This window comes from Gadus chalcogrammus, chromosome 2 (assembly GCF_026213295.1).
Source record: "Gadus chalcogrammus isolate NIFS_2021 chromosome 2, NIFS_Gcha_1.0, whole genome shotgun sequence".
NCBI classification, from domain to species: domain Eukaryota; kingdom Metazoa; phylum Chordata; class Actinopteri; order Gadiformes; family Gadidae; genus Gadus; species Gadus chalcogrammus.
Genome location: NC_079413.1, coordinates 3,006,609 through 3,031,147, shown reverse-complemented (window position 1 = coordinate 3,031,147; position 24,539 = coordinate 3,006,609). Strand labels below are relative to the sequence as shown.

Sequence of the window (24,539 nt, the reverse complement as noted above, 5' to 3'; positions counted from 1 at the left end):
ATTTTTTTAAGGCGAAAGTTCTCAGTTACAAAAAAATTATCGGGATTTCAATATTGACAAATAATCATGATTATGATTTTTCCCATAATCGAGCAGCCCTACTGTGGATGTATGTTATTGGGCTTGTCTTGATACTGGACTGAGATGTTTGGGATGTGTGTAGAAATATCCAAAACTAATTCCTAATGAACGATTTCAAATGGTTAAATTGAATCATGCCATTTCTACTGAAAGCTGTTTTCTTCTTCAAATGAAAATGGTTTCACTCCATGTTCAATGCAGACCATGAGCACATTGGGGAGAATAGGATGTCGTATTGGTTAGGGTTAGTTTCGATTACCTGGTTGACTCATCCAGAGCCACCAACAACCTGCTATCTGGCGTGTGTGTGTGTATATGTGTGTGGCACCAGCCAGTGTGTTAACCCGCTCTCTGACGTGCGTGTCTCAGGCTCCAGCCAGATGCCAGTGGGCATGGGCCTTCCCTCGTCAGACCAGATGCACTCGGACCCCTCTCTGCCATCCTCGCTGAACAAGTGAGTCCGGCTTCACTACCCCCCCCCCCCCCCCCCCCCCTCCACGGGATGAAGCCATCCCCCTGAACACGTGTATGATCTTATCGGTGTGCTCGGGGCCATTCCTAACTGCCCGTGCCCCCCCTCTCTCCCTCCCCCCCTCTAGTCAGCTGCTGGCAGACGGCTCGCTGGTGGGGGGCAGCATGGGCAAGCTGCCGGCCGCCAGCCCGCTCTCCGCGTCGGGGGTCAGGAAGTCCTGGCACGAGCACGTCACTCAGGACCTGCGCACTCACCTGGTGCACAAGCTGTGAGTTCCCAGCAGCCCTGCCACGAACCCATGCTCGTGCACTCTCACACGCGCTCTCGCAGTTACTCACTCGCTCACTGACTCGCGCACACGGTCTCACACTGACACACACACTCTCAAACTCGCGCTCTTTCACTCACACACACGCTGTCTCACGCTCACTCACTCACACACGCACACAGACTTGCGCTCTCTCACTCACTCACTCGCTCGATCACACAAACGCTTTCGCTTTCTCTCTCTCACTCACTCACTCACACGCACAGTCTCAAACTCGCCCTCGCCCTCTCTCACACTCACTCACTCACTCACTCACTCACTCGCTCACTCGCTCGATCACACAAACGCTTTCGCTTTCTCTCTCTCACTTACTCACCCAATCACAGACACGCACACAAACACACATGCTCTCGCACTCTCACACTCACTCTCACACTCACTCTCGCACTCACTCATTCAAGTCAAGAGTCATCAGCCAGATGTTTCCGGTCCAGTAGTAACCCCCCCGTCCTGTCCCGTCCCCCCCTCACAGAGTACAAGCCATATTCCCGACCCCGGACCCGGCCGCACTGAAGGACCGCAGGATGGAGAACCTGGTGGCCTACGCCCGCAAGGTGGAGGGGGACATGTACGAGTCGGCCAACAGCAGGGTAAGCATCCGACCGCCTCACGTCCATCGCAGCCCCGCGGTGCTGAAGGCTTTGTCGTGGCTCCACGTCGACGCAACGAGATGACCACGCAGACGCTTCGACGCGGGCTTGAAGCTGTTTTTATTCCTGCGTCGGGTTTACGTTAGCCGACCAATCGCAGCCCTCGCTGCTGCGTCGCCCCGACGCAACGTTACAGTATTTGGGAGGCGCCCGTTAGGCCGCCGCCCCCCCGAAATGGGTCCGTAAACCCCCTGACGTTGCGTCAACGTGGAACCATAACTAAGCCTTAACGCCTCGCTCTTCATATGAGAGCGTGCATGAGTCGAGCTGGGTCATGCCCTTTCATTTCATTTGTATAGCCTTTAACCACAGGTACAGTATCAATAGGGCTTCACGGGCCATACACCTATGACACTCCCCCCTGACCCTAGCCCCCCATTTGGCAGGAAACAACATAACTAGCAAGGACGGAATCTTGAGAAGGAATGCAGAGTGGGGGATCCCTAATTCCAGGGATGTGCAGGAGTGCAATGGGTGCCATAATTGACGAACATAGGGATAAACATTTTTTATAATTTGGATTATAAAAGTAATGTCCATGGTGATGGGGTTCTTGCCGGTTCACCCTAAAGAGGGTCCAGGCATCCAGTCGCAGTCAACGCAACACGCGGAAACAGACGGAATAATGGTTAGGAGGGAAAGCACACAAGTTATAGTCGACTGCTAATTTGACAATAGTCAGACCCAGACCCTGACACACTTCATCCACGCACTCGGCATACATAAAGGCAGCCCCCTCAGTTCACTTTGCATGGGATGAAGTCAGGCGTCTGCGTGAGAACGTGAACGTGACGTGTGCCTCCCTCCCTCCCTCCCTCTCGCAGGACGAGTACTACCACTTCCTGGCGGAGAAGATCTACAAGATCCAGAAGGAGCTGGAGGAGAAACGGCGCTCGCGGCTCCAGAAGCAGCCCGCCATGGTGGGCCCTGGCATGGGCCAGCCCAACGCCATGGGCCCCGGTCAGGCCGTCAGACCCCCCAGTGAGTGGCGTCAGTCGATTTTTTATTTATTCCTTTATTGAATTTGTTCTGCTGCCGACCTCTGTGTAGAAAAATCCTTCGTCTTTGATGTCTGTTGTGGCCAAACTCAGCATGTAGGGGCTGGTGTGGGACAAGCAATGAACGGATAGTATAGAAGAAGTGCTGACCTAATGTAGAAGCTCAGACCACCGCAGTCAAACACCGCCTCATTAAAACATGTGTACCGATAAACAACAACGATGTAGAACGCATGTTAAGGTCCTAATTAAATCGTGTGTACCCATAAACAACACAAATGGAGAACGCAGGTAAAGTCCTAATTAGAACACGTGTACCGATAAACTACAACGATGCAGAAAGCAGATGAAGTCAAGGGAAATCGCGGGCGATCTAAGGTCCAGTGTAGAGCCAACAGGACTCCTCTCCCCACTCCCCTCTCCCCGGGGGCTCTCCTGGCTGTAACCCCACCAGGACGGGCGAGACCAGCGTCCAGAGAGCGCTGATGCAGTCGCGTGGCTGCTTGTAAACACTGTGCTATCCCTCCTGCAGATGGACCTGTGCCTATGCCCAATGTGCCAAATCAGCTCTTGAACCGAATGCAGGGCTCTCAAGGTATGCATGCTCCGCCACCACCATCACCAACACCACCACCACCAACACCACCACCACCACACCCTTCGCCTCCGCTTTAGCCCTCTCTATAACCATTTTATTCAAGGGAAAACACTCGAGATTGGGTGGTTGTCAGTGTATCGATGGATACCCGTCTTGATACGGCAGGGCGCTGGCAAGTATATAAATAGAAAGAACAAACAATGACTGATCCAACTCCATAGGAAGAGACTCCATATAGCATCAGGGTTTCAGGAGTGTGATTTCAGGTGTGGTTTCTACCGTTACCGACAACGCAATTGATCGTTGAACCTAATTTGTGCAAATTGTTAAACACATTTAGCTGGTTATAGGCGAGGCAGCTCTATAACTTAATCCACACGGTAACATGTCGTTTGGACAGTGAAGACGACTGTACCGCAATAAAGGGAGGCTCTTGTTCTCCCTAAACCTGTGAACCCTCACGTGTTGTCTCTCAGCCCCGGTCGCTAACTGAATAAAACACTCAGCGGCGTGTAGCGATATTCAATTACAACGCCTCCAAGTATAGTAAACAGACGCCAATAAGGTGTGTGTGTGTGTGTGTGTGTGTGTGTGTGTGTGTGTGCATGCTCCCCCTCCCCTGTCTAACCACCTCTCCTCTCCTCTGTCCCGGCCCCCCCAGGGATGAATCAGTTCAACCCCATGGCGATGGCGCAGAATGTGCAGATGGCCCAGGCGCCCATAGGGCCGCGCGCCGCCTCCCCGATGAACCACCCTCAGATGAACATGGGCTCTGTGCCGTCGGTAAGAACCCCGCCCCCCCCACGAGACCCTCCCCTCTCCCATCCAGTCTCCCCCCCCCCCCCCCCCTACCGAGACCCTCTCCTCTCCCATCCAGTCCCCCGGTGGGCAGGTGTAGGCTTCGAAAGGCTGGGATGTTCCCCTTGGTTGTGTCTACACGGTACCTACCTTAAAGGAAGCCGGTGGGATTGGTCACCCTGGGCTCTGTTTGAGGAACATCTCGATCTGATTGACTAACCATCTTTTGAGATTGGACCTGTGTAGCGCGACATCATTGCAGTCGTGATGCATGAAAACGGCTGCAAGGTAATCCTTTGGGGCAGTTTCACCACTCCCAACGCACTTCCCCTAAAAGTGCTTATTTGTGCTCAGATTATATTCTGACATTATGAAAAGGATCCCTACAGAGAAACGCAACTTCTTTCTTTACCTTTCGCTCTCACGCGTGTTTGTTATTGCGTCGAACCTAGTCTCGCTCAGGAAGAAGCCTTCCTCCATCGTCTCCTCCTCCGGTCCGGAAATAACTCAAACTTCTGTGCATCAAAGTCACAAGCACGATTATTTTGGTCAATATCGAAATCACGATTAATCTAACGATTATTTTTGTTGCATTATTTCAGCATTTCTCTCCAAAAAAAAACCTTTGTAACTAAGAATTTTGAAATTTCCCCTTAAAAAGAAAAATATTTGGTGATATGAAAATACCATATTTTCAAATATTTATCCATTCATTGAATTTATAACATTCAATGAATAAAATAGATATGCTTGATTATAGGATTAAAAAAAAAAAAAAAAAGATTTTTCTTCAACTCGATTATATTAGTTCCGAGATCGTTTGACCCAAGAACTGAAATCCCGATCAATCATTGTATTTATTGCACAGCCCTCCATCAGAGGTGTTCAGCACTCCCCTGCCTCTGATCCTCTTCTGGAAGGCCTCCCGGCGTGCTTAGCGTCCATCGGCGAGGCCCCGGGCCCCTTCAGCAGGATGCTTTATGGCGCGGGGGTGGCCCGTACTCTGCATTCGCCCCAGGCTGTTTATTATGGTTGGCAACCGTTCAATACTACATGTGTACTCGGAGCACACATTCAATAATGCTTGTGTACTCCCGAGAGCCATCGGGTCCTCGCAGCCGCCCCGCGCCCGCTGCCTCCCACGCCCCGCCTCGCTTTAAGACTCACCCAAGCCCGGAAGTCATAGGCCCAATCCCATTTCTACCCCTTACCCCTTCCCCTTACCCATTCAAAACAAGGGGGAGGGGGAAGGGGTAGAAATGGGATTGGGCCATAGTCTCTCTTGCTTCAGATTGAGTCTTATTAAAAGTCGCATTATAAGTAGGCCTGGGTATTGTGGCCAATTTCCTAAATCGATTCGATTTTGATTCATACGGTTCTGAATCGATTAATCTCGATTCGATTCAATCTGCTCTTAAATAATGAAAAGGGCTCAACTGCGTTACACAATACAAATGTACTTTCTCTTCACCTGTAACAACAGGTTTTAAGTCTCAAAAGTGCAATTTTGAAATTAGAAAGGAATTGCAAGTGAAAGTGTACTTGAACTACAACATTCCATCACTGCAAATTGCATTAAGGTATTGTTTATTATAGTGCAAAAATAATAATAATGGTCAAAAAAATAAAATAATCGATCTCATGCCCTATGAATCGATATTACAAAATGTAAATGAATTCAATCCAAAATCGATTAAATAGATTTTTTTACCCAGCCCTAATTATAAGTCTTTGACTGGACGTCAAATAAAAATATATTCCTCCCGACATGGGCGTGGCATTCGGGCTTTAGGCCGAGAAACAGATTCCTCGGTTCATCGAGCAGAAGTGTTAACAGACTGGATGTGCTAGCATGGCTGTATACAGCGAATCAGAGGAGGGTGGCGTCTTGTGGGCCTGGCCTTCGTCTCATACCGACGCACCTGACGAAGCTCAGCTTGTGGTGTAACATGAATCCTCCATGAAGAGAAGGAAAATTAGTGTGTGGACCGTTTTGATGTAAAGCCACTTGAGCTCCATGCAAGAGGGGAGAACCTCTACCCGGCCACAAAGGGGATATTAATAATGTGGCTGATGGTTCTGAGGGAAGGGGTCTTGATATCCACGTGAGGAACTCCGTCCGAATGCGAAACCGTCTCTGTTTAAGACAAGGAGCTTGACGGATCGATGGATGGACACGGTGTTAGATCGAAGGACGCGAGTTATGGTCCTCTGATGGTCCGGCTGACTCACAGTGGAAATTCTTGCTCAGAGAAACGTGGATTCGCCCGGCCACGAACACAACGAGGCTAACGCAGCCTCACGCACATCCAAGACTCAACAAGAACCCTGTTTAATTCCTTCCTCTTTCCAGATGGGCATGTCCCCGTCAAGGATGCCTCAGGCCCAGGGCATGATGGGTAATCACGCCGGCAACATGGTGGGCCAGCCCACCAACCAGGGCCAGTTCTTGCCCCAGGGTCCCTTCCCTGCCGGGGGAGGGGGGCCCATGAATGTGAACGTGGGCCTGGGCCAGAGCACGTCGCAGGCTGCCGTCTCACAGGTAAGCACAGCAAGAGGTGTGTGTGTGTGTGTGTGTGTGTGTGTGTGTGTGTGTGTGTGTGTGTGTGTGTGTGTGTGTGTGTGTGTGTGTGTGTGTGTGTGTGTGTGTGTGTGTGTGTGTGTGTGTGTGTGTGTGTGTGTGTGCGCTTCAAAGAGTCCACCATGGAATCCATATTGTTCCAGTACTTCAATACATTTGATATTATTAATATTTACTCTGTCTTCCCCAAAAAGTTTCCAAAGATGGGCAGGATTATTGTCTTGCCCGAGGGAAATTGTTTATTGATTTTCTTCTCAAATAATTTCAAGAGAGAGAGAGGGAGAGTACCTGGTTAATGTTAGATTACTTCCCGTGTACATGCGTTTGCAAAGCCTGAAATACAGACCTGGCCTTTTGGGCCTTGAGCGAGGGTTGTTCACTTGACCTATGGTGCAGCTGTTGCCTCCCTGGGTTCCCATTCTGCTAATAGCATCCTGTGTTTGAGGCATGTGGTTTGCGGTGAGCCTCGGATGAATCCCGATTTCGGCTCGTAAAAATATCCCGTCGTCAATAAACCTTTTGCGACAATTTTAACGTAGCCGTTTCCGTGCATAAATAATCCTCATGCGGCTTCAATAATCTCATTTAAAATATTATTTTGGCAAGTCCCAAAGGTATTTCATAACTGAAGCGGTAACGATTCAAGAAGCCTATTAAATCCGCCCAACATCTGGAGCGTGTTGTCAAAGAGGACCAAGGCACACTCGCACTCCTCCTGCCTTCTCTCTGCGGCGGACTGCTTGACATTTGAAGTCCACCGAGTGCGTGTGGAACGGCACGCACGTGTCTAACTCCACGTGCACGTGTCTAACTCCACGTGCACATGTCTAACTCCACGTGCACGTCTCTCCCCTCTCCCCCCCCCAGCAGCAGCAGCAGCAGCAGCAGCAGAGCTCCAACCTCCCCCTCAACGCGCTGGGGTCCCAGCTGCCCTGCGCCCCCCTAGCGCAGCCCCCCCTCCGCGCCACCCCTCCGCCCAACGCCTCCGCTAACCCCCCGCCCCCGCAGCCGCCCCCCCACGCCTCCGCCCGGCCCTCCACCCCCGCCTCGGCGGGCGGCCCGTGCTCCACCACCCCCACCCACGTCCCCGGAGGCCTCCCCGGACCCCCCTCCAGCCGGGGCGCCTCCCCCCCCCCCCCCCAGCCGCACACCCCCCTGCAGCCCCCGCCCGACCCGCCCGGACCCCCGCCGCAGCAGCCCTCCTCTGTCCAGCCGCAACACCCCAGCACACCGGTGAGACCCCTCCCAACCTGTCCCCCCTCCCCACCCACTCCCCCACCCTTTACTCCCTCCTCCTCCTCCTCCTCCTCCTCCCCTTCCTCTTCCTCTTCCTCCTCCTCTTCCTCTTCCTCTTCCTCTTCCTCTTCCTCCTTCCTCCTCCCCTTCCTCTTCCTCCTCCTCCCCCTCCTCTTCCTCTTCCTCCTCCTCCTCTTCCCCCCCAGTAGAGACGGGCGATGCAGACGGTCCGATGTCTTCCTGACCGTTTGGTCCAACTCATCGGCTTTGAGAACGCCTGGGCTCTGAGAGGCTGAACTGTAATCCGAGTTCACTACAAACGCCCCGACCGGATCCGCTCTCGCACCGCCAGGCTCTGCTCCCCGGCCTCTTCTCAGACCCACTCACGCCCGCCTTAATCACACCACCTTCCTTAAGGATCATTAAACGGGGCTGACGCATAACGCGTGAATTATTCATCCCCTCAGAAGCTCCGAGAGGCTCGCCTCGCGCGTCCTGCGCGTCCCCTCCCGGCGGATACCAGTACGGTCAACCTCTCCCCTTGTGTCTCCCCCGCAGCTCTCCCAGGCCGCGGCCAGCGTGGACAACCACGCCCCCACGCCGGGCTCCGTGGCGGACGCCAGCTCCCAGCAGGCGCTGCCCGACATGGTCACCGCGGAGACGCGGGCGGAGCCCAGGGAGGACGGCAGCGGAGGCTCGGGCAAGAAGCAGATGGACATCAAGAGCGAGGTAGAGAGACGTCACGAGAACTCCTGGGGGAACACAGTGGATGGACTTCCACACCTTATATTGAAAATTCACATTCAGGGCTTTTAGCAGACGTTTTTATCCAAAGCGGCTTACATTAAGTACATAGTCTGAAGAAAGAGAAACAATATATTGCTGTCGGTACAGTAGAGATGTTCATAGAAACAAGTGCTAAGCATTGACACTGGCTAGGTTAACCCATTCCCTGTGTACTACATGATAGCTAGGCTAAGACGCTACACAGGGCAAGTACTATTTTTCAGTGCCAGGACGTACGACATACAATAAGTGCGTATATTAAGAATCAAAACGTAATACCTTGTCAGAATACTCAACTTATACTTTTTCGATGTCAGTTCTTATCTTTTACATCTTTACAGATCTGATAAAGTATCAGAATTACAGCATGATCAGGGTTTAAAGGGGCAACCTCTTCGTCAAGATCTAGAAACGGAGACGCAGTAATCATGGCTGCTCGAACCATCGAAATAACCAAACCCATGAACGCAGTCTCTGCACGCTCTCCATCCACCAAAGCGTTCCCCGTCTCCAGGCCTCGTGTCGTTAGTCGCCCCCCCCCCCCCCTGTGGAGAAGCCAATGCACTTCACACCCAAGCCCCCAGTACCCCTAAACATCCATAAGCAGACCGTGTCCATACTGTAAGTGTCCCCAGGCTGGTAACGGCGTCCCTGTGTTGCAGCCCCAGCACGAGGAGGTGGACCGGAAGCCCCTGCCGGTGAAGAAGGAGGAGGTGCTGGAGGCCAAGCAGGAGCCCATGGACACGGAGGACACCAAGCCCCTGGTGAAGGTGGAGCCCAAGGAGGAGGGGGAGGACGGCACCAACGGGACCTCCGCCGCGCAGAACCGCAGGAAAAGTAGGAACCCAAACCGCCCTGAGAAACAAAATACGTTTTGCTTCTTGTAAATCATTTTCAGTGCGACCTTTGCAACGCCAACATTTTGGAAGAGATGTTAACGTTGTTTACAAGGAAGTCACTCCGACCACACTGTTTATAGATACCGCAGTTTGATTAGGTCCGATTTTTTTGATCTATACACACTTAATCAGACATGTCCATTTTGTAGGACCTCATTTGAAATAAAGTCATTTCAGAAGATGCCTGAACATGCAATGAACAAAAACAAACCCTTCTTGCCCCTTCTCATTTTGCATTTGATTTTTAATTGAATGGACATGATATCACAGTAAACACCAACAGAATATGAGGTAGACATGTAGCACGTTCAGCACCTGGGAGGGTCTGTAAAGCCCTCTAATGGCGACCCTTGACCTCCCGCCCTGCAGTCTTCAAGCCGGAGGAGCTGAGGCAGGCCCTGATGCCCACCCTGGAGTCCCTCTACCGCCAGGACCCCGAGTCCCTGCCCTTCAGACAGCCGGTCGACCCCATGCTGCTGGGCATCCCCGTGAGTGGACCCACCACCGCCATCACCACCACCACCATCACCTCCACCACCACCACCACCACCACCTCCACCACCACCACCACCACCATCACCACCCCCACCACCACCACCATCACCTCCACCACCACCACCACCACCACCTCCACCTCCACCACCACCACCACCACCACCACCACCACCACCTCCACCACCACCACCACCACCACGTTTTCATTTCAGGATGCACAGCCAATTTCAGAGCAGCGATTCCTTTTATGTTATGGATTTATATCTCCCGTTTTTTGGTTCCATTATGTGAAGTTTGGTCTAATGTTGTACTTAATAATTAAACTAATGCTTTTTCGTGGCATCACATTACATACATGACATCCGTAGTCAGACATGAGGATACGTTGTCTATAATCCTGTAGAGGTTTCTTTCATAGATCATCATTTCTGATAATCATGCATCCATAGCCGCCCCCCCCCCCCCCCCCCCCCCCCCCCAACATGTATTTAACGGCCTCATCCCTCCCCCCTCCCCTCCCTCCAGGACTACTTTGACATCGTGAAGACCCCCATGGACCTGTCCACCATCAAGCGCAAGCTGGACACGGGCCAGTTCCAGGAGCCCTGGCAGTACGTGGACGACGTGTGGCTCATGTTCAACAACGCCTGGCTGTACAACCGCAAGACGTCCCGCGTCTACAAGTACTGCTCCAAGCTGGCGGAGGTGTTCGAGGCGGAGATCGACCCCGTCATGCAGGGCCTGGGCTACTGCTGCGGCCGAAAGGTGAGCGAGGGGGGGGAGAGGGGGGAGAGGGGAGCGTGGGGGAGGCAGAGAGAGGGGGGGGCTGGGGGAGGCAGAGAGAGGGGGAGCGGGGGGAGGCAGAGAGAGGGGGGGCTGGGGGAGGAGGAGAGGGGGAAGAGGAGGAGGAGAGAGGGGCTAATAGGGGCGGACATGTGCCCTAGTTGTTGTAAAGGTAGTGGTTGAAAGGGAAAATGTTGTCAAAGGGTAGGTGACCCCCCCCCCCCCTGTGGGAGCAAGGGGAACTTCCGCCTACGAGGGAAAGAAAGCAATCGGAGCAGTCGTGACGGGAACGGTAGTGAAGGACGTGGGAAATACGCACATGTCGGGTTCCGTGGGAGCAAGTGCGAGGGGTGTGGTCAAGGGGCGTGGTCAACACACGTGCCTGCTCGGGCAGAGTGTGGAAAAGCATTTTTAGCGGAACGTACCAGACTTTCACACAACTTTGTGCATTTTTGTCAAAATAATCACAGATGTTCAGACACTCCGGAGTGTGTCGGAAAAGAAATACAAAAATCCTGTAGAATTTTTTATTTTTTTTTAAATTGTCCATTGCATGTCCAGGCAACTTCTGAAATTACACTTTATTTCAAATTATATCCCACAAAATGCATAGATCTGATTAGTGTGTGTATATACACAAAATCAGACTAAATCAAACAGCGTTATCTCTGGACAATGTGGCTGGAGGGACTTCATTCAGTCATAGTTCTGCTGACTCAGCGGCGATATATTTACCACCGTCCCGATAAGAAACACAAACACGCTGTAGGAATTAGAAAACCGCTCCAAATGTCAGTGTCGTTTGCACGGAAACTCCTGGAGCAAATGATCCCCTTAAACAGTGGCTAGGGGAGCACTGCTCCTGGGACTGCATACTTGGTTTGAACGGCTGAATGAACCCCTGTTTGTCCTGGTTGTCTCCGCAGTACGAGTTCTCGCCTCAGACCCTCTGCTGTTATGGCAAGCAGCTGTGCACCATCTCGAGGGACGGCACCTACTTCAGCTACCAGAACAGGTCAGTGCGCCCGCAGAGCCGCCGGACGTCGGGGCAGGGGTCCGTGTGCATCATTATAGCAATTACCGGTTGTGTGCAAAACAGGCAAACGCTGGGTTCCAGACTGAACTCCAGCTCAGAAGCTCCCCCTGGTGTTGAGAAAAGGCTACCGCATTCTAATCTTTCCCCAGAAATATTAACTATTTAATCCGTACCGTAGTGACTGCTGCTGAAATTAAGAATTAAAACCCGTGGGCTTTATTATGGATGTCATTTAACGTAATGTGTTTAGTTCTAATTAGTATTCGTTATTTTTTGTTTTTCGGTCCTTGACCAAATCAGTTCGCAGTTGGTTTTAATAATCATTTCTCCTCGGAGCCTTGGCAATAAGAGCTTAACGATTAAACCACCAACATCCAAAACATAATTGACCATCCATGATTGAATTCCTACATGTAATCACTTACTTAATTAACACGGTGTGTTACGATCATTGCAGTTATTTTTTGTTACACGCTCTATGTATAATTGAATTATTGTTTCACCCATTCCCTCGTCTGCGTGTCTGACCGTGACGGCATCCTGCCCCCACATACGTGACTCACCTGTGTGTGCGTGTGTCTGTGTCTGTCACCTCATGCTCACCACCCTCGCTCTGCCTTTCGGTTCCCCCTACTATGTTCCATCCACCCCGCCCCCCCGTTCCGTCCCCCTCCACCCCCCCTCGTTCCGCCTCTGTCGGCCCCGGCGTGACGGTACCGCCACCGTGGGTGTGTCCGCAGCTCACCCCAACATGGCCTTCTCGCCCACAGGTACCACTTCTGCGAGAAGTGCTTCAACGAGATCCAGGGCAACAGCGTAACCCTGGGCGACGACCCCGCGCAGCCCCAGACGTGAGTTGCCCCCCCCCCCCCCACCCTAACCCCCCCCCGGACGCAAGGCCAGGCCCGCTGCCGTCTGCTGATTGGTTAAAAATTAGCGGCTTCTGTTTTTTTTTTTATGTGTCACACAACACGCCCATCAATTACAATTACCTGCGTTCCACCTGAGGGCGGAGTCGTACACGCACTTTGCTCACTTGTCTTTCGTTTTAATCTTGTGTTTTAAAACATTGTGTCGGCCGTCCTGTTCTCTGTCTAGAATGATTTCAAAAGAGCAGTTTGAGAAGAAGAAGAACGACTCGCTGGACCCTGAACCGTAAGTACCAACACTAGCTAGGACTTTGTGAAGTGGAGCGTGGCTCAGGAGGTAGAGCGGATAGGCTGGTAAGCGGAAGGTCGCTAGTTCGATCCCCGGCTCCTCCTAGCTGAGTGTCGAGGTGTCCCTGAGCGAGACACCTCACCCTGACTGCTCCTGACCAGCTGGCTGTCGCCTCGCATTGGTCGACACCGCCGTCAGTGTGTGAATGTGTGCATGAATGGGTGAATGTTAGGCAGAAATGTAAAGCGCTTTGAGTGGCCACTGGGGAGAGAAGCGCTGTATAAATGCAGTCACTTTAACATTCACCATTGTCCTCCCAGGTTTGTAGAATGTAAAGACTGCGGGAGGAAGATGCACCAGATCTGTGTGCTGCACTATGACGTCATCTGGCCGTCGGGGTAAGTCTCTTTATGAGTCCACCTCCCCTTGCTTTATGTGTTCTTACGACCCCCCCCCTGAAGCCCCCTCTGTCTCCGTCTCCCTCTCTGAGACCCACTATTCATATTTATTTTTGCCGTATTGTCTTCCAGCTTCATCTGTGACAACTGCCTCAAGAAGTCCACCAAGACGAGAAAAGACAACAAGTTTTCAGCCAAAAGTAAGCTGCCTTGCATCCGAACATCACGTCCGCTCGCTCTCCGTGACAGACAGACGGAGAGATCGAGTGTGGATACCGTGGAGGCTGAGGTCAAAGCAACACAAGACCTCTTCACGTTGTCTTCATCTGTCTGTTGCCACGCCGCAATCCCTGATTCAAGATGGGATCAACTTTATCGTCCCAAAGGAAATTAATTTGAGACTCAGTGTCTACTCTATCAAACAGTCTGTACAAAACAAGCGGACGGTGGAAAGCAAACATTAAAAGCAAACGATTGATTTAAAAATGATCAATAAAGATAGAATAACGATTTGACCCGAGTAAAGAGGGGGACTTCAGCATCGACGGGCTTTAAAGAACACAAAACTCCTCTGCAGCTGTTAAATGTCATTAATCTGTTCCGCCATCCCGTCCCCGTCCTTCCAGGGTTGCAGACGACGCGCCTGGGCACTTACATCGAGGACCGGGTGAACAAGTACCTGAAGCGGCAGAACCACCCGGAGGCGGGCGAGGTGTTCGTCCGGGTGGTGGCCAGCTCGGACAAACACACGGAGGTGAAACCTGGCATGAAGTCCAGGTAGGTCCAGTCGTCAGCCGGGCGGTCTCTGGTTCTGTAGTGATGAAGTGTGTGCTTCGCCGTGGGGGCCTTGGGTACCGGTTCAGCAGTTGTAAAGTGAAAAATCAACACGATTTTAGAGCAAACCCAAAAATGTTCCCTCCCTCCGCACGTTGCTCTACCGTGGAGGAGTGTTGTGTGATTGACGGGCAAGATGGTTTTCCCAAGCCGATCAGGGAAGAAATGCCCTAACATCTATAATGGGTCATACAGGAAGCAGGTGTAGTCAGCTGGAAACATGAAGATTTCCACAGCGCATGGCTGATGGATGTTGCATTTCCCTCAAATGACGCTAATTTGACGCTAAAAGTCTGACCTACAGCGCTTGGATTCTCATTGTTGTTTGCCCTTGAAACCTTGCCCTGCTGGCCTTGTGGATGACCGGGTTCATGTGTTCTGTTGGGCCGTAGGTTTGTGGACTCGGGCGAGATGATGGAGACCTTCCCTTACAGAACCAAAGCACTTTTTGCGTTTGAGGAGATCGACGGGGTGGACGTGTGCTTCTTCGGCATGCACGTCCAGGAGTACGGCTCGGAGTGTCCCTTCCCAAACACCAGGTACGCCCCCCGCCCCTCACCCAGACACCGAGACCCCCTTGAGGGCTGCAGATCGCCCTGAAGGGGGTCACGAGCAGCACAGTCAGAGACTGATTGCACCAATGTGCAAAACCGAGAGATACAGGAAGTCTTACATACCAGCTGCTACAAGGTTTTACAATGCACAAAAATAACTTTGCATTTTTTTTATTAATATTTATTTTATTTTTAACTTATTAAGTATAGAAGCTATCTGAGGAAATGCGTGGTGTTATTTCTGTCTTGAAGCTGGAGTGTCCCTGTTATTTCCTGTAAAGGATTATTAAAGTATCTATCTATCTTTCTTCAAGCTCCTCCTAGCTTGTATACGTACGCAGTATTTACCTGCGTAGCACACCTCTAATGACCCTCCCCTTTCTCTCCCTCTGCGCAGACGGGTCTACATCTCGTACCTCGACAGCATTCACTTCTTCAAGCCCCGTCTCCTGAGGACAGCCGTCTACCACGAGATCCTAATAGGCTACCTGGAGTATGTCAAGAAGCTGGGGTAGGTGTTAGCCTGCAGCGCCTTTACACACAAAAGCCCCCCCCCCCGAGCTCTCGCTGCTGGGAACCTGCAACGGCTTTCTCCTCTGCAAGTGTGGAGGAATTGCAGTGGATCCTTAGTTAGGCATTGTTGTAAAAACTTCTCCACCTCTTCTTCCTCCTCCCCCACCTCTCCTACTTCTCCTTCCTCCTCCTCCTCCTCCATCTCTTCTACCTCCACCTCTCCTACATCTCCTCCTCCACCTCTTCTTCCTCCTCCACCGCCTCTTCTACTTCTCCTTCCACCTCTTCCTCCTCCCCCACCTCTTCTACTCCTCCTTCCTCCACCTCCTCCTCCACCTCTTCTACCACCTCCACTTCTTCTTCTTCTCCTCCTCCTCCTCCTCCTCCTCCTCCTCCTCCTCCTCCTCCACCTCTTCTACTTCTCCTCCTCCTCCACCTCTTCTACTTCTCCTCCTCCTCCACCTCCTTCCTCCTCCTCCTCCTCCTCCTCCTCCTCCTCCTCCTCCTCCTCCAGGTATGTGTTCGGTCACATCTGGGCCTGCCCTCCCAGCGAAGGCGATGACTACATCTTCCACTGCCACCCCATGGACCAGAAGATCCCCAAGCCCAAGAGGCTGCAGGAGTGGTACAGGAAGATGCTGGACAAGGCCTTCGCTGAGAGGATCCTGCACGATTACAAGGTCAGCACGACTCCCTGTGACCGGGAAGCTGGTTAATCAGGAGCACGCCCTGAGGACGCTAATATTATCATCTAATGTTTTTATGCTTGTTTCTATACTGTACGGTAAAGGCCAATATATTGGGATAGATTGATAGATGGAAAGATGGAGATGGATAGATGGTTAGATACTTTATTCATCCCCATGGGGAAATTCAGGTATCCAGTAGCTCACGAAGTCAGTCAACAGATGGTACGGTTGGCAAACAACAAAATGGACAAACAGTAAAAGACTCGAATAAGGAAAAAGAAAATGTAGAAGTGTTGCCCACATCGGGTGCCGTAATGGATTCAGTGTTTTGGAATAACTCCTGAGCACTAAGGTTGACTCCATAAACCCCGGCCCACCCAGGCTTGGGTTTGAAGTTTGAAGTTTATTTATTTCACAAAGGGACAAAGTATATATGTTTTTGATAAAATTGTAACTATACAGGATTATAGCCAAAGGCTAAAGGCAGATGGTCCCTTAATAAATGAGCAAAAAAATAAATAAAATAAAACAAATCAGGGTAAAACATCATAATAGCCTACAGATCAGCAGCAGTGGACAAATTATTAATGATCCAGCTAGTGACAACAGGTTTGATTTTCCAGCAGCCATTTTCTAAGATGGACGATGAGGTGAGGGTTGATAGTTTGCGTAGTGACCTTGATGTAGAGTTCCAGGTATTGGTTGCTCTATAGGCCAGAACTGCCTGGCCAAGGGCCCTTCTCCTAAAGGGAACAGCGCCATTACCTCTGGAGGGATTAACAGGTCCGCTTGGCCGGTGGTCCCCCCTGGTCCTGGTCCCCCCTGGTCCCCCCTGGTCCTGGTCCCCCCTGGTCCTGGTCCCCCCTGGTCCTGGTCCGGGGGTCCCCCCTGGTCCGGGTCCCCCCTGGTCCCTGTCCGGGGGTCCCCCCTGGTCCTGGTCCCCCCTGGTCCTGGTCCTGGTCCCCCCTGGTCCTGGTCCGGGGGTCCCCCCTGGTCCTGTTCCCCCCTGGTCCCTGTCCGGGGGTCCCTCCTGGTCCGGGTTCCCCCGTGGTCCTGGTCCTGGTCCCTCCTGGTCCAGGTTCCCCCTGGTCCTGGTTCCCCCTGGTCCTGGCCCCCCTGGTCCTGGTCCCTAACCCACTTGTCTCTCTGTGTGCTCTCAGGACATTTGTAAGCAGGCCACGGAGGACCGGCTGACCAGCGCCAACGAGCTGCCCTACTTCGAGGGCGACTTCTGGCCCAACGTCCTGGAGGAGAGCATCAAGGAGCTGGAGCAGGAGGAGGAGGAGCGCAAGAGGGAGGAGAACAGCACCTCCTGCGAGACCCCCGAGGTGAGGAGGAGGAGGAGGAGGGAAAAGGGGGAGGATGTGTGTAGAAAATGTTTGCGTGTGTTCTATACAAACGCACACTCTATACAACCACTCTATACGAACACACACAAGGAGGGGAGGTTTTGGCCAGTAAACATTTGGGTGATTTCTACTACAAACTCACGCACAAAGATGTTGACTTAAAGTCAAAATCTTTAAATTCTAATTATCTTTAAGTGTAAATTGTTCCCTGTTTTTTTATGGTTCGTTAGCATGTCCCGTTTAGCTCCACACCTTTAGCAGCCGGTTAGGTTCATATTCAAGTCTTTTTTTTTATCTCTTGACGTCATGCGCTTCCGCCTCCATCCTCCAGGGGGCTCAGGCGGAGAGCAAGAACGCCAAGAAGAAGAATAACAAGAAGACCAATAAGAACAAGAGCAGCGTGAGCCGGGCCAATAAGAAGAAGCCGGGCATGCCCAACGTGGCCAATGACCTGTCCCAGAAGCTCTACGCCAACATGGAGAAACACAAGGAGGTGGGCGGAGCCAACAACGATCATTTAGCCTGAGTAATGAGTGACTGATGTACTGTGGACCTCTATGACATGTAATGACTACGTGAAGCGGCACGTGGCTCAGGAGTTGGAGCGGGTTGACCGGTATCCCGAAGGTTGCTAGTCCGATCCCCGGCTCCTCCTAGCTGAGTGTCGAGGTGTCCCTGAGCAAGGCACCTCACCCTAACACCTCCCGACGAGCTGGCTGTCTCCTTGCATGGTGCACACCGCCGTCGGTGTGTGCATGAATGGGTGAATGTCAGGCAACTCTGTGAGGGGCCCCTGTTTAGGAAAGCGCTGTATAAATGAGGTACATTTACCTTTTACCATTTAAAGCAAGAGGACTTTATTGGTTTGTCCCACTCAGTCACGGTAGAGGCCTGATAAGCCTCCTTAACATAATTGCTTCTTGCTTGACGTGTTTATTTTTAAATAAATATTTAGTTTTTCAACCTAAAAGTTGATATATGGCTTTGAACCCGTCCTATATCCTTATATGGACATGTCCTGCTGTTGCCTGGGAAATAGGGCTGAACGATTTGGGGAAATAATCGAATTGCGATTATTTTGACCAATATTGCGATTGCGATTTAATGTGCGATTTTTATAATTTATTAAGTTCCTTAAGTTGTGTGTTATTCACTAAAAGAGAAATAAATCATTCTTGAGTATGACCAACACAACATTGGAAGCAGTCAACATAAAAACTGCTCTTTCCTTTAGGCCAGGCCGATGTGTTAGGATTAATTTATATTATAAACTTCTTTATTTAACTATTGAATTGAAAAATAAATTAATCGTACTGATTTCCAGTCAGTAACTTTAACAATTCTCTTTATTTTTTTGTTTGTTTTTTATCGCAGCCTTTGCGTGTGTGCATAATATGCATTCTATTATATCGCAACTTCGATTTGAATTCGATGAATCGTTCAGCCCTACTGGGATACGTGCCTAATCCATCCGTCTCCTCCCTTCAGGTGTTCTTCGTGATCCACCTCCACGCCGGGCCCCTGGTCAACACCCTCCCCCCCATCATGGACCCCGACCCGCTGCTGAGCAACGACCTGATGGACGGCCGCGACGCCTTCCTCACGCTGGCCCGCGACAAGCACTGGGAGTTCAGCTCGCTGCGCCGCTGCAAGTGGAGCTCCATGTGCATGCTGGTGGAGCTGCACAACCAGGGCCAGGACCGCTTCGTGTACACCTGCAACGAGTGCAAGAACCACGTGGAGACGCGCTGGCACTGCACCGTCTGCGAGGTGCGGGGGTGGGGGTGGGTGGGGGGGTGGGTGGGGTTCAGGGTGGGTGTGTGTGTGTGTGTGTGTGTCGGGGTGTGTGTGTGTGTCTCACCAATGGGACTTGCATAAGCAGAGTTGCACAGTCAAGTATTTAACAGCACAAAAAAACTAAATTAGCTTGAGGAACCAGACTGGGAAGCGTTGAATCAGCGCTGTAGTCGCAGACCAGTACCCAAGCTCCCAGTGCAATGCGTTCCCTCGGGCATGTGTGTCTAACCAGCATCGTGTGTCCTTCTCCCCCCCCGCCCCCCTCCACCCCCCAGGACTTCGACCTGTGCATCAACTGCCACGGCATCAAGGGCCACGAGCACAAGATGGTCAAGTGGGGCCTGGGCCTGGACGACGACAGCAACAACCCCAGCGGCGAGGCCTCCAAGAGCCCCCAGGAGAGCCGGCGCCTGAGCATCCAGCGCTGCATCCAGTCGCTGGTGCACGCCTGCCAGTGCCGCAACGCCAACTGCTCGTTGCCGTCCTGCCAGAAGATGAAGCGGGTGGTGCAGCACACCAAGAGCTGCAAGCGCAAGACCAACGCGGGCTGCCCCGTGTGCAAGCAGCTGATCGCCCTGTGCTGCTACCACGCCAAGCACTGCCAGGAGAACAAGTGTCCCGTCCCCTTCTGCCTCAACATCAAGCAGAAGCTCCGGCAGCAGCAGCTGCAGCACCGGCTGCAGCAGGCCCAGATGATGCGGCGCAGGATGGCCTCCATGGCGGGCAGTCGCATGCCCCTCCCTTCCCCGCCGTCCTCGTCCACGCCGGGCACGCCCACCTCGGGGCAGCAGCCCAACACGCCCCAGACGCCCCTCCCCCTCCCCAGCCAGGCCCCTCAGCAGCAGCAGCAACCGGGGCAGCCGCAACAACAACCGCAGCAGCAGACCCCCAACGCGGCCGTCATGGCCCCGGGCTTCCCCAACAACGGGCGGCTCAGCCAGCCCTCCACGCCCGGCCCTCAGGGCAAGCCGGGGCCCCAGTCGTCCCCGCTGCATCAGCAGCAGCAGTCGCCGCTGCACAACATGGCCCCCCAAGTCCAGCAGCAGCAGCAGCAGCAGCAGCTGCAGTTGCAGCAGCAGCTGCAGCTGCAGCAGCAACAGCAGCTGCAGCTGCAACAGAGCCCCCAGCAGCCGCAGGCCCTGATGGCCGCCCACAAGGTGGCCAAGCAGATCGAGATGGTGGCTAAGGCCAAGCAGCAGCAGCAGCAGAACTTCGCCATGAACGGCGTGCCGCTCGCCCACCCCCGCATGGGCGGCCCCATGGGCGGCCAGATGCAGATGATGCAGGGGCCACGGGGTCCCCAGGTGATGCAGCAGAGCCCGTGGGGCCCCGGCGTGCCGAGCCCCATGCAGACGGCGCAGGGCCCGCAGCTCCAGGGGCCCCCCCAGCAGGGCCACATGGTCCCCCAGCAGGGGCCGGGCTCCCAGATGGCCCTGCAGCAGGGCCCGCTGATGCAGAGGCCCATGATCCCCCAGCAGCAGGGGCTGCAGATGCCCGGGGCCATGCCCCAGGGGCCCTCCGGGCCGGGCCTGACGCCCCAGCAGCAGGGCATGCCCCGCGGCGTCCCGGGCAACATCGCGCCCAGCGCCCTGCAGGACCTCCTGCGCACGCTCAAGTCGCCCAGCTCGCCGCAGCAGCAGCAGCAGGTCCTCAACATCCTCAAGTCCAACCCGCACCTCATGGCGGCCTTCATCAAGCAGCGGACGGCCAAGTACCAGGCCACCCAGCCCCAGGGGCCGGGGCCGGGGCAGCAGCAGGGGCCGCCCCAGCAGAGCCCCCAGCAGGCCATGATGGGCCCCCAGGCCGGCATGCAGGCCATGGCCGCCATGCAGCAGGCCCACGCCCTGAGGCCCGGGATGCCCGCCCAGCAGCAGCCGCCGCCGCCGCCTCAGCAGCAGCAGCAGGCGCCGCAGCAGGCGGGCCCCCAGGGCATGACCCCCATGGGCCTCCAGGGGCAGATGATGAGCGCCGCTCACAACGGTAACCAGCAGGCGGCGGCCCAGTACCGCAGGCACCTGCTCCGCATGCAGCTGCAGCAGCAGCAGCAGCAGCAGCAGCAACAGCAGCAACAGCAGCAGCAGCAGCAGCAGCAGCAGCAGCAGCAGGGAGGCATGCCACAGGGCCACAGTCAGTTCCCCCAGCAGCAGCAGCCGGGCCCTCCCAGCTACTCGCAGCTCCGCATGCAGCAGCAGCAGCAGCAGCAGCAGCAGCAGCTTGCCATGCAGGCCGCAGTAGGGCCCGGGGGCCAGCTCCCTCCCATGGCCCAGATGGGGCAGCCGGGCATGAGCATAGACGCCCAGAGCCTCCACCAACACCTCCTGCAGCAGCAGCAGCAGCAGCAGCAGCAGCAGCAGCAGCAGCAGCAGCAGCAGATGCTCAAGCAGCAGCAGCAGCAGCAGCAGCAGCAGCAGATGGGCTCCCCGGCGCAACAGGCCAACGCCATGAGCCCCCAGCCCCACATGCTCCAGGGCCCGCCCCAGGGGGGCCCCCACCTGCCCGGCCAGGCCATGACCAACGCCCTGGGGAACCAGGTGCGGTCGCCGGCGCCCGTGCAGTCGCCCTGCCCCCCCTCGCAGCAGCAGCAGCAGCCGCCCCATTCCAGCCCGTCGCCGCGGATGCAGCCGCACCCCTCGCCGCAGCACGGCTCGCTGCACTCCAGCTCGCCGCACCCCGGCCTGGGCGGGCCCATGGCGGGCTCCATGGAGCAGGGACACATGGGGACGGCGGAGCAGAGCGCCATGCTGCCCCAGCTCAACACCCCCAACCGGGGGGGGCTGGGCAGTGACATGGGGATGGGGAGCGATACCACGGGGGACACGCTGGAGAAGTACGTCGAAGGATTGTAGCATTGCTTGGTGGAAGATTTAAAAAACAATTGGCCTTGATTGCGTGTTTCCATCCAAGAACCATTTTTTTTGTACTTATGTAAAAAGTTGAAAGGAATACAGAGAAATTAGTCGAGAGGCCTAAGGACTGTGAACGTTTCATTCAAACCAAGGGACTGCTTTATTCTCCTCTGCGACACGAGGAGGGGTTTAAATAATTGCTGTTTAAAAAAAAAGAGGACAATTAAACACAAAGAATATATTTTTTGGTTCAGACCAGGCCACAAGAGTATGTTGTTCTGGTCGTTGTGTTTTAATTTGGTTGTTTTCCATTTCTTTACGATCTGGTGTTGACTTCCTATTTTTTTTTTTTTTATGAAACTTCTCAAAACAAAAATCTAGTCTTGTTTTATTTTGGTTCTTTTGTACCTCTGGAAAAATTACTAGCGTTTTTTGTGTTGAGAAGACTGTAAATGAGTTTGTCTGGGAACTTTTTTTGCCAGGTTTCACCTCTTTCTCCCTTTCTTTGCCCCCCTGGCTAATTTATTCTAATATTCAAATTTTTCAAAAAGGACACGTCTTTGGGAAAGTTAGACTTTGTGTCCTGTTTGCAGAGATTACGGGAGGTTTAACACGTTTGTATAGAACCTGGGACTTTTTGCACACGCACCGAAACACGACATGGCAGGTGTGTGGTGTGTGGTGTGTGGGGGGATGGGATGGGATGGGATGACCAGCACTGCGTGTTCATCCACTGGTGCGGGGGTGTTCAATAAACTGGAATGGGCCCAGTGCTTTGTCTTGCAACGTTAAACTTTCTTTGTTCCTTCATTTAAAAAAGAAAAGAAAATTCTCATGAAGTCCTGAACCTCTTTTGCCTGTGGTGGGATATACTTGTTTTACTGCTGATTTTAGTTCAGAGAGTTCTTTGCAACCGTTTTTCTCTTGCATTAAACATTGTTGAACTGTTCTAATGTAAATCATGCAGATAGACAATACTGTAAATATCCAGAAATTAAGAATGAAATCACTGTACAAACTGGTTAAAATGGCTCATTTCTTACTTATATACCATATTGTTAAATAAACCTGTGTGCAACAGATACTGCCTATGGGTTTCATTGCTACGACACATTGTTCGCAAGAACCGCAAATGTTTACACCAAATACTACGTATTGACTGCAATAATCCCTATAACCAAGAAACTATGTTGCAAATTGAGAAAAATTCTCAAGATAGACTTTAATTTGGTTTCATAACAAAAATAATCGGAACTACGTAGTTTCTACTTTTCTCCTCAGGCATCGCACTAGACACCCCGGTGACGACATCACGACGCGCTGACGCTGGGTCTTGCGACTGCCTGCCGCTCCGTCGCAGAATCCCTTCACCGTGTGGACTAGGTCAAACCTCCTCCTGATGCCAACATGTCTCGCTGTCTCAAATTGTTTAAGTTCGCCTTGGGAACCCCTCAAAGAGTCAACTCCAGACTTCTGTCATCTAACCGGGGGCTCAGTAACGTCAGTCGGATAGCCAGCAGGTCACTGTCCGGAGGTAAGGAGGTGTTGGAGCAGAAGTAGCAGTATAATAATAAAGAACTGCAATTGTATGAAGGACATGATAACCGATCAAGATCATGCTTTTAATATCCGCCTGACGGACCTCACTGTCATTCATGTTTATTAATATTAAGTGCTCCGACCATGCAGCTCAGCTGACGTAACATTACACCATTGATGATAACTGGTAATGCATAACGTACAAGCTGCTGTAACGTAGACCAACCAGCTGTAACGTAGACCATGGCACCCCGCAAGATCGCCACAAATAACCACACTAATCACAAACCGCGTATACCTTGTCTAAAACATATTTGGCGTCATTAGATGCCCATCTAAGACAGCATCAGCAGCCTTTGGGCGCCCGACCCAGGCTATGGAGACCGCAGCAGCTGGGGTTGACTCAGACCAGCTACTACAGCACCCAGGAGGCGGAGAAGGATGAGAAAATCCCCGAAGAGGAGCCTCTCCACACCATCATCAATGACACAGAGAACGTGAAAGGTAAAAAACGAATGCGATATGGAGGTTGTATAATGAACTCTACATCAGCGTTCAGACCAGGTAACACAATTCCCTGACCTGCCGTCCATTTAGGTGACTTCTCCAAACACGAGTTTCAGGCTGAGACGAAGAAGCTGCTGGACATTGTCGCCAGGTCTCTCTACTCTGAGAAGGAGGTCAGTGTGTGTTTGTTAAACGTTTTAGTTCTGTTTCCAACACCCCAAATGTTGCTTAATGTGGAGAGATGATTGAATCCTCATTGTGTTCTCGTGAGCCCAAGTCAACCTCGGGTCCCCTCCGTGTGTGTGGCGCAGGTCTTCATCCGGGAGCTGATCTCCAACGGCAGCGATGCGCTGGAGAAGCTGCGTCACAAGCTGATCACCGGGGGGGGCGACACGGCGCCCATGGAGATCCACCTGCAGACGGACTCCGAGAAGCGCACCTTCACCATCCAGGTATCCTCACGCCGGTAGCGGGGTCACTGGTCGGGGTGTGTGGTTCTGTCGTTGGTGTCCTGATTGAGGTGAAGTGGGTGACGGGGATTTTGAAGATATTATTTGATTGTGTTATTTTGGTATCGTCTTACTCGCAGTTTTAACAAGTGCACTACAGGTGTG

General features: G+C 52.9%; 2 protein-coding genes across 3 annotated transcripts in view; both read left to right on the top strand.

Annotated features, from left to right (window-relative positions):
- The window catches only part of crebbpb (CREB binding protein b), a 42,981-nt gene extending 19,865 nt beyond the window's left edge, over positions 1 to 23,116 (top strand). The window contains exons 7-31 of one of the 2 annotated variants that reach the window (XM_056612394.1): positions 451 to 535; positions 681 to 821; positions 1,354 to 1,471; positions 2,356 to 2,512; positions 3,062 to 3,124; positions 3,789 to 3,910; positions 6,279 to 6,467; positions 7,377 to 7,739; positions 8,301 to 8,471; positions 9,191 to 9,365; positions 9,797 to 9,915; positions 10,448 to 10,687; positions 11,632 to 11,720; positions 12,512 to 12,592; positions 12,840 to 12,896; positions 13,220 to 13,297; positions 13,430 to 13,497; positions 13,924 to 14,074; positions 14,524 to 14,670; positions 15,083 to 15,196; positions 15,713 to 15,878; positions 17,048 to 17,215; positions 17,568 to 17,729; positions 18,725 to 19,006; positions 19,309 to 23,116. In XM_056612394.1, coding sequence (XP_056468369.1) covers positions 451 to 535; positions 681 to 821; positions 1,354 to 1,471; positions 2,356 to 2,512; positions 3,062 to 3,124; positions 3,789 to 3,910; positions 6,279 to 6,467; positions 7,377 to 7,739; positions 8,301 to 8,471; positions 9,191 to 9,365; positions 9,797 to 9,915; positions 10,448 to 10,687; positions 11,632 to 11,720; positions 12,512 to 12,592; positions 12,840 to 12,896; positions 13,220 to 13,297; positions 13,430 to 13,497; positions 13,924 to 14,074; positions 14,524 to 14,670; positions 15,083 to 15,196; positions 15,713 to 15,878; positions 17,048 to 17,215; positions 17,568 to 17,729; positions 18,725 to 19,006; positions 19,309 to 21,879 — 6,077 coding nt within the window. In that variant the 3' untranslated portion in view covers positions 21,880 to 23,116. Of the gene's footprint in view, positions 1 to 450; positions 536 to 680; positions 822 to 1,353; positions 1,472 to 2,355; positions 2,513 to 3,061; positions 3,125 to 3,788; positions 3,911 to 6,278; positions 6,468 to 7,373; positions 7,740 to 8,300; positions 8,472 to 9,190; positions 9,366 to 9,796; positions 9,916 to 10,447; positions 10,688 to 11,631; positions 11,721 to 12,511; positions 12,593 to 12,839; positions 12,897 to 13,219; positions 13,298 to 13,429; positions 13,498 to 13,923; positions 14,075 to 14,523; positions 14,671 to 15,082; positions 15,197 to 15,712; positions 15,879 to 17,047; positions 17,216 to 17,567; positions 17,730 to 18,724; positions 19,007 to 19,308 lie in introns of both variants that reach the window. The other variant, XM_056612385.1, reaches the window with a different exon arrangement.
- Positions 23,117 to 23,184: 68 nt separating this feature from the next.
- The window catches only part of trap1 (TNF receptor-associated protein 1), an 11,286-nt gene continuing 9,931 nt past the window's right edge, over positions 23,185 to 24,539 (top strand). Inside the window, exons 1-4 of the mRNA XM_056612445.1 lie at positions 23,185 to 23,413; positions 23,746 to 23,922; positions 24,016 to 24,098; positions 24,237 to 24,377. Of these exons, the coding sequence (XP_056468420.1) occupies positions 23,287 to 23,413; positions 23,746 to 23,922; positions 24,016 to 24,098; positions 24,237 to 24,377 (528 nt within the window). The 5' untranslated portion in view covers positions 23,185 to 23,286. The remainder of the gene's footprint in view (positions 23,414 to 23,745; positions 23,923 to 24,015; positions 24,099 to 24,236; positions 24,378 to 24,539) is intronic.